The 11,185-nt window shown below is 46.5% G+C and overlaps 1 protein-coding gene across 1 annotated transcript; it reads right to left on the reverse strand.

Annotated features, from left to right (window-relative positions):
- Window positions 1–2,887: 2,887 nt before the first annotated feature.
- LOC125430804 (BRCA2-interacting transcriptional repressor EMSY-like) lies at window positions 2,888–10,224 on the reverse strand. Its single transcript, XM_048493045.1, has 3 exons — window positions 9,665–10,224; window positions 5,696–6,217; window positions 2,888–2,989 (listed from the first exon to the last, which is right to left on the reverse strand). Exons 1-3 carry the CDS (start codon window positions 10,154–10,156, stop codon window positions 2,888–2,890), a joined length of 1,116 nt encoding a protein of 371 aa, XP_048349002.1. The 5' UTR covers window positions 10,157–10,224.
- Window positions 10,225–11,185: the final 961 nt, after the last annotated feature.

The raw sequence follows: 11,185 nt of genomic DNA on the forward strand, positions 1-11,185 counted from the left end.
CTCTGCTCACCCTGAGCTGTGGAGGCTTATCTGGGGAGTTCGGATTAGCCTGTACACTTCCACCTGCGCCAACTGGTTGACCTAGGAGCTGATCACAGCTTCTAGAGAGCTCTCTCAGCCCCACCTACCTCACAGGGTGTTTGTTGTGAGGGGGGAAGAGACGCAAAGGAGATTGTAAGCCCCTCTTATTCTCCTACAGGAGAGGGGGGGGTTATAAATCCAAACTCTTCTTCTTCTTCTTCAAGCACACACACACATACACACACATACACACACACATACACAGTCCATAAAAATCTTTAAAAATTCAGAGGGAAAGAGAATCCAGGATGGAGATTTACGACTTTTGGAGTTGAGCTATATAAGCCCTTTAACCTCTTAGTCCAGTAACTGGGGGCCATTCGGGAAACTTTCCTATTTGAGGAGGGCTGTAAAGATCTGGAGCACAGGAGGGTGTGGATTAAAAGTTCAGAGAAATACTCGGAACCAGGTTTGACTGTGTGTGTAAAGTGCAGGGCTCATGGGGGGATGGATGGAAATCTCTAATTTAACCCGAACAGAAGCACCCCCCCCCCCACACACACACAGTTGCCTAGACACTTGCACCAGCCAAGGAGCTGTGGACTCGACCTGAGAGAGAGGTGAAATTCGAGACATCTAACACTTTCAAAGAGACCCTGTCACAAATTCCACAAAGGAGGGCCAAGTTCTGGTGTGCGTTGTGGAGCAGGCATTTCAAGTTCCCCAGTTTTAACAAAAGGCACAAGAAAATGCACGGCGCTAAAAGCAAGCCTCCTCCTTGATCTACACAAATTATCTTGGGGAGAGCCCGGGTTGCCCAATCCTAAGGGAAGGCCTACAAATCCCCCCAAATTATAGCAGGATCGTAGCTCAGTTCCCTTGGAGAAAATGGGTGCTTGCTTTTGGAGGGTGGGCTTGATGTCTCTATGCCCGTCGAGGTCCCTCCCCTCCCCAAATCCCGCTCTGCCCAAGCTCCGCCCTCAAAATCTCCAAATGTTAGCCAACCCAGATCACAGCAGCCATAGGGAAGAGAAACAAAAAAAAAGTCAACCAGTCTTTCACAGAGAAGACCCGACTGAAGCTAAAATAGGGTCAGGTACCACTTGTAGGACTCTAGAGTGCTACACTGCGTGACGCAACTGACAAACAGAAATTTTATTTTTTTTTCCCCCCCCCCCCCTCTTTTTGGTATTGTATTTCACCCTCTGGAGTGTTTTCTCTAGCATTAGTTCAACAGTAACTACACCCCGCGCCCCCCCCCCCCCCCAAAACAGTAAAATCACAGTTTAGAAAATATTGGCGAAAAGACTGTATTAGAACCTTCAGAGAACCTTCTACTTAAAAGTAGCATTTCAGCACCAAATACCTCTGGAGCAGTTCGGTTGGTAACGATGTATATACAGAGTACATCCCCAAAGGCCTTAAAATGCTTATTTATAATGAAATCTATATACAAAAAAAACAGTTAAAAACCTTGTTCCTATGTACAATTTTTTTCCTTTTTTTACTAAAAAAAAGCAGATTTTTTCGTTCACTCAAAATGTACAAAGAGATTGTTTTTTTCTTTTTCGCTGTTCCTTTTAAAAAATCTGCCTGCCTTTAACCATCAGAAACCGCCCGCCCCCCAATATTGCTTGTGCAAATGCAAAATAAGGCAGAGAAGAGGAAACATGAAAACCAAAAATTTTTTAAAAAAAAACTATAAAAGGATCCAGCCATTTGAACATTTAAAGTCCCCGAACAGACACAATTCAACTTTTTTTTTAAAGAAAAAAGTGAGCAAGAAAGGGGAGGGCGGAGCCATGTTAGCAACCCACATCCTAGTTTGAGTCATAAACTATCAACACCCTGGGCTTTGAATGATCCTAAGAAAGCATTTTCTCCATCCCTCTGCAGCTCAAAAGGGTGAAATTGTTTTGTCTGTTTATGACAACCCCGTGTTTAAGTGTACTGGCCTGTTGAACAGGATGTCGGGCCCTTGGCCGGAGCCTCACCTGGCGTTACTTTTCAATAAATAAAAACTTCCTTGCAAGGCGGGGCAGCTTTGAAATTGTCAGCTGCGTGTGATAGAAACAGAACAACGCTCTCCTCGAAGCAAGGGAGCAAACCCACCCTCTCTCCCCGCGCTTGCCCCTCCCCTCCCATTCTGCTCATTCCTGACCATTCGTCAACTTACATCTTCTTTTAAAAGAGAAGACAACCAGGCCAACCTCCTCTCCTTGACTTATTTAGAAACAAAAAAGCCACACAGCCGCTATTTCTTTAGGGTGATTCCCCAGCCCTCGTAAAAGACTGTTTTCATAGAGGACTCGAATGCTGCTGCAGAAAACAAAACCAAAAAAAATCTCTTTGTGATGAAAGTCCGGTCCGCTGCTTATATACAGAGGGAAAGCCTCGCCCCTCTTCGTAACTTTGAAGAGGTCAAAGTAGCTGATTTCAGACAACGTGGCAAAAATTTTAAAAAAAACAGGAAAAAGAAACCCATACATCCTTCTCACTCCTCCGCTTAAAGTAACACATTCGGCTGCTGTTTCAAAGTCGCACTTGGAACCGAGGGGACTCCGGGCTCGACTGGAACCGTTCTACGATCGAAGCCTCGGCAATAATTCGTCGAATTAACTAACCCATGTGTGAAGTTGATCCGCGGCCCCCAACGGGCCTGGGAGGCGCAAAGTGCTTTGCGAGAACACAAGTACTTAACCGCCCCAGGTCGCCGTCTGCCTCCCCGCGTTTGCCAGGAAGTGCATGCCGGTAATAATTCGAGGGCTTAGGTCTGTTCGAAGCTTATTGACCAGTCTCCGCCCTTTCCTCGTTGCTGCTGTCCATGTCCTGTTCCATGACGGTCTCCTTGATTGGCCGGTGGGCGCTACTGGTGAAGCAGCGGAGTTCCAAGAGTCCGCTGGGTTCCACGGTAATTCATCGCTGGAGGTGGAGTGCGGCAAGCTTCGCGAATACCGGGCGGGATAGTCTGGAAAACGGTATCAGAACGCCACGCGTGAGCAGGAGAATACCCATGCCAGTTGGTTGCAAGGAAAATAAAGATGGGGTTTATGAATTGGGGGAAGAGGCCCCTATCACCAGCGTGAAAGTGGAAAGGGAACTACTGCCACTACCACTACTTTGATTGCATGTTCCTGCATTGCAGGGGGTTGGACTTGACGGCCCTTGGGGTCTCGTCCAACTCTATGATTCTATACTACTACTAATTTTATTTACTTTGTTTATAACCCAACCTTCCCCCCACAGTTGAAACCCAAAACAGCTTATGTTGTTTGCCTCTCCATTTTGTCGTCCAACAACCCTGGGATATGGGTTAGGTTGACTCATTGTTATTCACAGGGTTACGTTGTGAACACTTTGCTGCGAATCAGGAAGGCCACGAGTTCAAATACGCCGTTTTCGTCATGACCTTGTTAAACGGCATCAGGTAAGCTTTGGTCCTGGGTGCCTGAGAGAGAGCATCCGCCCATATATTCCTGCCTGGATGCTGAGATTGGAGGGGGAGGTTTGCCTGACTGTCCCCCCCCCCCCACATTGGGAAATGCCCTCCCTCCAGAGGTTTGCCAGACACCTACTCTCTTTGAGTTTTGGGTGCCTGGTAAAAACTGTCCTCTTTACCCAGGAATTTGGCTGATTTCCTGCACTGGTGGGGGAGGGGGAGGCTCTGTACACCTGTCCCGTTTTTGTGGTGGTGGGGTTGGGCGTTTGAGATTTTAGATCGCTTTAGGGTTTTTAGGATGGGGTTTTATTGCGATTTCACCAATTTTGGATGCGATTTTGTTTTTTCTGTATTGCAGCTGGTCCTGAGACTGTGGTAAAGGGAAGGGAATAAATGTAAATAAATAAATAAGCAAGCACGCAATCTTTCACCCTGTGTAATGGGCAGAAGTACCATAGGAAAGGCTATCACACAGAAGGTCTTGGATTCAACCCCAGGCATCCTGCCTAAAAGGATCTTAAGAAGCAGGCGGGGGGGGGGGAGGTCCAGGATTGACTGTGGGATCCTGGAGAGCTGCTGTAAGTCACAGCAGACAAGACAGATGCTGGCTGCATACAGTCCTTGTACAGGACCAGCTGAGATTGCTGGTCCCCTCCACGGCTCCCTGCAAACTAAGAACATTTATCCTCAGTTGCACATTACAGAAAACTTCTTGGCAAAGAAGAGGGGGACAGCCATTTCTGGGCCCATAACCCAAGGCCTTCGAGTGGGACATCTCAGGAACTTGGGACCTTTGGCTTACAAAGCAGGCATTCTGTTGCTGAGCCACGACCCCACGTTCCTTGAGAGTACAACAGCACAGATTTAAAATACACTCTGAAAATAGCTTGCCGGGGGAAAATCAAAGCGGTTCTCTAAAGCTCAGAGATGACAATCAGATTTGGGGAGTATGAGCTTTTGAGAGCGCTCTTTGTTGTATACAAATGGGAATGGAGATCTCTGAGCCTTTATATCCTAGGCACAAAGGTGTGCAAAGATGGAGTCAGGATTAGGCTTGGCGATTCAGCATCGGGCCAATGGAGGATGGAAACAATAGGGGATGGGGGGTCTCCCTTTGGGGGTCCACAACTTTGGATCCCCTCAACCAAACTTCACGAAAGCTGGGTGGTGTCATCAGGAGGGTCTCCTGAAGATACCCACTAGGTTCAAAATGTGCCCTCTACAGGCCAAACACAAAAAAACACTTAAAATGTTAAAAAATGCTAACGAACCTGAATTTTTCGGTATATCAAATCAGGGATTCGGCTGATTCGGCCATACTGATAATTTTATAGCCGAATCAAGCCGAATCTGAATTTTCCCGATATTGCTCAAGCTTAGTCAGGATGCAGACACACAATACAAAATACAATCAGCTTGATCAGAGCAGAGGAAAAATGCTTGGAGGCAGAACATTAGCATTTGTAGTGAGATTTAAGAATTCATCCCCGGGGCACCCACTGTTCTCAATTTGGGAATGAACAGCAATTTCACATTGTAATTTCCTCTTCCACTGGTTTTTGAGTGTTGGGAGTTTTTAATGTTCGAGTTCTACCCATTGGTTCTTTCACAAAACCATTCTTTTGGTTTTGCATAGAACCCAAAGGGCATGGATTACATTTGACGGCATATATCGTGGAAAATCAACAGATGAATTTTGGGAAGACAAATGCTGTAATGGCTAAACCAGGGCCATGCTGGTAGGGGCTGATGGGATTTGTAGTCCATGAACATCTGGAGAGCCGCAGGTTGCAGACCCCTGGGCTAAACTAACAAACCTTGTAAATAGTTGGTCAACACAAGAATTTGATGAGAAATGGCAACTTTATTTCTTTTACACACAAAAAATAACTGGAAGATTATTAACTTGCTAATGATTAAAATACAAGAGAGCCAGTGGATACAGGGTAGTAAATTTTAAGATTTTGTAACAGTCTCTCTGATAATAGTTATTTCAAGATTCAACATGTTATAGCTATATCGATAGTTTTTGGGTCGATGTATTACTTTTTCCCTTTTTGTCTTTGCCTTGGAAATTTCCTTTTTTTTTTCATTTCTCTATTTTGTTGTCAATTATACTGTGAAAATTAATTTTTTTAATTTTTTTTAAAAAATTAAAAAGGAAGTTGGGAACCCTAACCAACTCTTGATCATCCCCCCCCCCCCCCCCCCCGAGACGATCTTTCAACTGCTTACCTGAATTAAGATCTCTGTGGGGATCTCCTCTGCTTTTTTCGGGGCTATGTTCTGGATACGGATGAACTGGCTGGCTGTGGGTGGAGCTGGAACGGCCGGTTTCCTCTCCAGTAAAGACGGCCCAACCGCGGGAGGGCTCGACGCAGAGTCCAAGCGTTTTGGCGGCTGTAGGACAGATGTCGCCACGGCCGTGCCCGCCCCGACTGTGGCCACCCGCAGCACCGAGGCAGGTGCTGAGTCCGCTTCGCCAGTCAGAGTGCCACTGGGGACGACCTTGCTGGTGGGGGGTTCCGTGACCGTGCGGTCTACGCTTGTGTCAATCTGAGCTTCCATCATGGACATTTTCAAAATGTCCGCGACAGCTGTCTTCGTGGGTACCTGGACAGGAAATAGGCTTGGGAGAGACGGGGTCAGCTTAGGCGCCGAACTGATGCTGGCCACCTTGGACACGGTAGGTGGCTGATGCCCTTCAAAAGTTATCTTTGTAACAGAGGATCCTTGGGATATTATGGGCTGGTGCACCTGAAAATCAAATCAGATTTGTGCATGTTACAGGCAGGTTGGAGATCCTCTCTTTAAAAAAAATTACATCACTTTAAAGCTTGAGATTTAAAAAAAGAAAAGAAAGCAAAAACTACTATAGGAAAGTGAGTTTGGAAACTCTCAATTTTAAACACAGAACGATTGCTAGTCAACAATAGCAGGTGGGGAACAACTAGGAAGATGCTAAGGTCAAAAGAGAGATCACCATAGATGTCCATTACAGCAGCCCCGTTTTCCTTTGGGATTTACACCCCCCAAGCGTTGCCTCTCTTCACCCCACCCCCCCACCACCGTCAAAAAGCTCAGGGCATTTAGTGACATTTTTTTCTTTAAACACATTTATTGGGGGAGTGGGAGGTCAACGCACACATTTGCCACTTAATTTTTCTGCCCTCCCCCCAGACAATGAGATCGCTCTTCTAGGACAAAGATACTAAGCCGAGGGCGATGTAAACTACAAAGGAAGACGTACAATGGAGTTCCTTAGACTGCCGCCGCAGGGTTCGTCTTTATTTCCATAGAAATTTTTTAAAAAGGTTTTACAGGGACGGAAATCAATTACTTTATACCTACAAAACAGAAAGAAACAGAAACAAACAAAAGGGGGGAAAGGAATTAGGGATCGATCGAACAACGAGGTGCATGCAGAAGAACAGACTTCCAAGTTTGAGGGCGTTTTCCCCTCCCACCCACTGGGCCTGACAAATATCTATTTAGGGACACTGATCAATAAGTCTGGCTGGTGTTTGGGTACGAAGTCGCTGGGTCTAGAGCTGACCTCTAGATAGCCGTGGTCGAAATGCCGATCCTCCTAACAAGCGACGTGCAAACAAACGAGGGGAACAAATTTAACCCTACAAAACTATAATAAAGTACCTAAAATTGTTTGAGGGGCCATCGTATACCAAAAAAACATACGTATTCGTTATCAATTAAAATAATCCACGCTAGTAAAAGACCCATAATGGCCTACCTGATACATAACAATATCACAATACAATACACAGAAGGGTGCAATGGGACACTTTTTTGACACTTAAAAGCAAAATCTTATAACGCCTCGGCCACAGGAAACTCTTTTAGTCTGGAGCCAATGAATTCATGCCATGGCAGAATTGGGCATGACTGGCACATCATGATCTTTAAGAGGACGTGACTTTGTGTGGAAGACCTGGCCACCCATTTAAACAACTTTTCATGACTTGGTCTGAATCATAGAGAAATGTTATAATGCCATCTGTAGTCTGGTAGCTAAACACTGTATCACTTTCGACCAAGGCCAGTTGGCTGGAGAGCATCGGTTTTTGTAACACAAACTGGGGCAGCGGTCTGTCAAGCAAGCCCTTGGAACGACTCAAAACGAGGTAAAGTGCCTCGACTATATAACCTGTCCGAGTTGCAGGATTCCTATTTTCTTTGCACAGAACTCTGGTCCTAATTTCTACTGTTGAAACCACATCTTATAAGCTGAGGAAGGGCAAAACAGCTGACAGCAGCGCCACCTGCTGACTGACTCCCAAACCACAAGCCTTAAGCCCTGCCTCAGAGCAAACAGGGGTTTGGTTCGGGGTCCTGGATTTCTGTCCCCCGGCTGCTCCTCCCTGCTCGCCTTGTGTCAGGCCATGCAAAAACGGTTCTGGTGGTTCAAAGCAGAGTCCTGGCGTGCCTTGCGCTAAGAAGCTGGGTCCTTGAAAAGTGTCCCAGCACAGACGTGCATGCAGCGAGGCAAGTCCTTGGGAACAGTAGGTATGCCGGAGAGTAGGCGAAAATACCCCCTAGGTCAGTGGTGGCGAACCTATGGCACTTCAGATGTTCATGGACTACAATTCCCATCAGCCCCTGCTGTCCATGAGCATCTGGAGTGCCGTAGGTTCGCCACCACAGCCCTAGGTTATACTGGTTGAAATACAGCTTTTCAATATCGTCCTTGTACATTTCTGGGCACTGCAATTCAAGAAGGATATTAACAAGCTGAAACGGGTCCAGAGGAGGGCAAACAAAGTGGTAATAGGTCTGAAATCCATGCCCTACGAGGAGAGACTTAGGGAGCTGGGGATGTTTTGTTTGGTGAAGAGAACATAAGAACATAAGAACTAGCCTGCTGGATCAGACCAGAGTCCATCTAGTCCAGCTCTCTGCTACTCGCAGTGGCCCACCAGGTGCCTTTGGGAGCTCACATGCAGGAGGTGACCCTTAAAGGTTAAGAGGTAACATGATAGCCATGTTTAGATATCTGAAGGGATGTCATGTTGGTGAAGGAGCAAGCTTGTTTTCTGCTGCTCCAGAGACGAGGATCAGGAGCAATGAGTTCAAGGTAGAGGGAAAGGTACAGGGAAAGAGAAACATTAGGAAGAACTTCCTGATGGTCAGTGCTGCTTGACAATGGAATGCGCTGCCTCGGAGGGTGGAGGAGTCTCGTTCTTAGGAGGTTTTTTTTAAATAATGACTTAATGTTCATGGGTGCAATGGAAGACAGAAGGGTGGATAAACAATAGAGTTATACGTATAAAATAATGATTAAAGCAGCCCATGCAACAATAGCCTTGGGCTGGAAAGAAAAGAAAAAATGGACATTTCAGAAATGGTTAGAATATATCTGGGAACAAGTGACACTTGATATTTTCGATATACTAACCAAAAATAAGACGTGGCAAGGTAAACAGAATGAAATTTTGAAGATATGGATAATATACGTGGACTGGATGAAAGAAGCTCGAGCCAATGAAGAAACATGGGAGAAGAGGCTACAGAGAATGAACTTACTGCTGTTTGTGTGACAAAACTACGAAGAAGTAGTAATGGGGGGAGGGAGAAAAGGGGGAAAAAGTATTGTTTGAAAATGTATGAAGAAGGAAATTACTATAAACTGTAAAATTCAAATGATACAATTAAAAATTATTTTTTTAAAAGGAGGTTTTTAAACAGAGACCGGGGGCCTCTCTTTTGTGTAGGGAGAACGGCTCTCTTAGCACTGCTGGAGGGCCAAAATTTCCGATACCAAGTTGACGAAACGGCAGCTGTAGCTCTCTTCTCTGCATCCCAAGCAGGCGCTGGAGTCTGTATCCCTGGACTTTCCTCTTCTAGACCAGGTAAATATCCCCCTTCCCACAACAACCTCTGCTATTCCAAATCTATGCAGCACCTTTTTCTAAATCTTAGGCTTCTTCGAAATTCTGTGGCTGTGTGTATTTTGGCACTGGCACATGAAAGTGTGTTATTTTACCTTTGCAATAAAATTGCTAAAACTTTTAAATTCTGGCCTCCTGTGGTTCTCTGAGAAAGACCCCACCCCCCCCCCACCCGACACACACAAACTTTGGTGGGAAAGATCCCAGTTACTCCCTCTCGCAACGCAAGGGCTGTCCCTCTGCCAATGCCCCAAACAAAAGGGAAAAAAGCCAAAACCAATTGGGGTAACGACCTTACCTGGTTTGCCGACGGCTTCTCGGCAGCGGCCTGGAGTTGCATTTGGCTCTGGGGCGGCTGGGGCTGGACGTAGATCTTTTGGGCTGTGGGCGCCTGCTGCAGCTTGGGCAGCTGCTGGGTGGTCTTGACGGCCAACACCTGGACCACGGTCTGCTGCGGCTGGGCCACCAGAGTGGGGAGCTGCCTCTCGCGGATGATGGAGTGGTGCTGGGCCGGCTGGGCGTCCGACAGCTTGGGCGGGGCCGGGTCTTGCTGCTGCAGTGGGGCCAGCTTCTGGTGCCGGATGGACAGCTGGGGCATCTGGGGCAGCTTGTGGGGCAGCTGCTCGGCCTGCAGGTGGATGGTCTGCTTCTGCTTGGCCTGGAAGCACTGCAGGGTCTTGACCTGGAGCTGGGTCTGCTCCAGCGGCGGCTGGCTCAGTTTGGGCGGCTTCTGCCCCTGCACCAGGGCGGAGCGGTAGAAGAGCCCCGTCTGGGGGTCCAGCGTGTCCATCTCTTCCACTTCGCCCTCCTCGGTGCCCAGCTGCTCGCTGTGCTTGGTGAACGCCGTGTGGCTGCTCAGGGCCTAGAAGGCACACCGGAAAAAAAAAACCCAGAACAGAACAAGAGATGAATAAGAAACAGAGAATAAATCAGCACAACTCTCGAGCTAGAAGGGGAAGATTCGGCACGGCCAGAGCTGACAAGACTTGCTGAGAGATCTTGGGCTGTTATTCTCCCTCACAGGAGCAGCAGTGGCGTAGGAGGTTAAGAGCTTGTGTATCTGCTCTTCATCTTATTTTTCCCCCCTTTGTCTAAGCAAGTAGAACTATGAATGGAAGCCTTCAGTCAATGCAAAGGACGAGTCACCTGATGTCTTCCTATGCTTTATTTTAATATAAATATTTCTATGTAAATAAGTTTTATTTTTTAGATAGTATAGCAGTAGAGGCACTTTGATCTGTAAAATGCTTTAAAATGTACACTAGTTTATTATCGTTAGAGAGAATAGATCTATGAAACTGTGGAACTGTTCTCTTTGTTTCTTTTGGACTCTCGGTGGATATAGAGGAAGTTCTTACTTTTTAATTATGTTATATTAATGGCAGTAACTGATAAAATGTTGCACAACTGTGCAAAGGTTTTTGTAGATGTATGACGAGATGCAGAACTATGTAACTATACTTTTCTATGTATAATTTCAAGTTGTAATAAAAGCTTTAATTAAAAAAAAGAGCTCATGTATCTAATCTGGAGGAACCGGGTTTGATTCCCAGCTCGGCCGCCTGAGCTGTGGAGGCTTATCTGGGGAATTCAGATTAGCCTGTACACTCCCACACACGCCATCTGGGTGACCTTGGGCTAGTCACAGCTTCTCTGAGCTCTCTCCGCCCCACCTACCTCACAGGGTGTTTGTTGTGAGGGGGGAAGGGCAAGGAGATTGTCAGCCCCTTTGAGTCTCCTGTAGGAGAGAAAGGGGGGATATAAATCCAAACTCTTCTTCTTCTTCTTCTTCTTCTTCTTCTTCTTCTTCTTCTTCTTC

The sequence above is a fragment of the Sphaerodactylus townsendi genome, linkage group LG04 (genome assembly GCF_021028975.2).
Source record: "Sphaerodactylus townsendi isolate TG3544 linkage group LG04, MPM_Stown_v2.3, whole genome shotgun sequence".
In the NCBI taxonomy this organism is placed as follows: domain Eukaryota; kingdom Metazoa; phylum Chordata; class Lepidosauria; order Squamata; family Sphaerodactylidae; genus Sphaerodactylus; species Sphaerodactylus townsendi.

Excerpts from the sequence above, each read along its gene's own strand:
- LOC125430804 (XM_048493045.1), bottom strand. The coding sequence starts at position 10,156 with ATGGACACGCTGGACCCCCAGACGGGGCTCTTCTACCGCTCCGCCCTG. Across the intron at positions 6,218-9,664 it reads AGAAGCCGTCGGCAAACCAG|GTGCACCAGCCCATAATATC; the intron begins GTAAGGTCGTTA and ends TTTGATTTTCAG. Across the intron at positions 2,990-5,695 it reads CCACAGAGATCTTAATTCAG|ACTATCCCGCCCGGTATTCG; the intron begins GTAAGCAGTTGA and ends ACCGTTTTCCAG.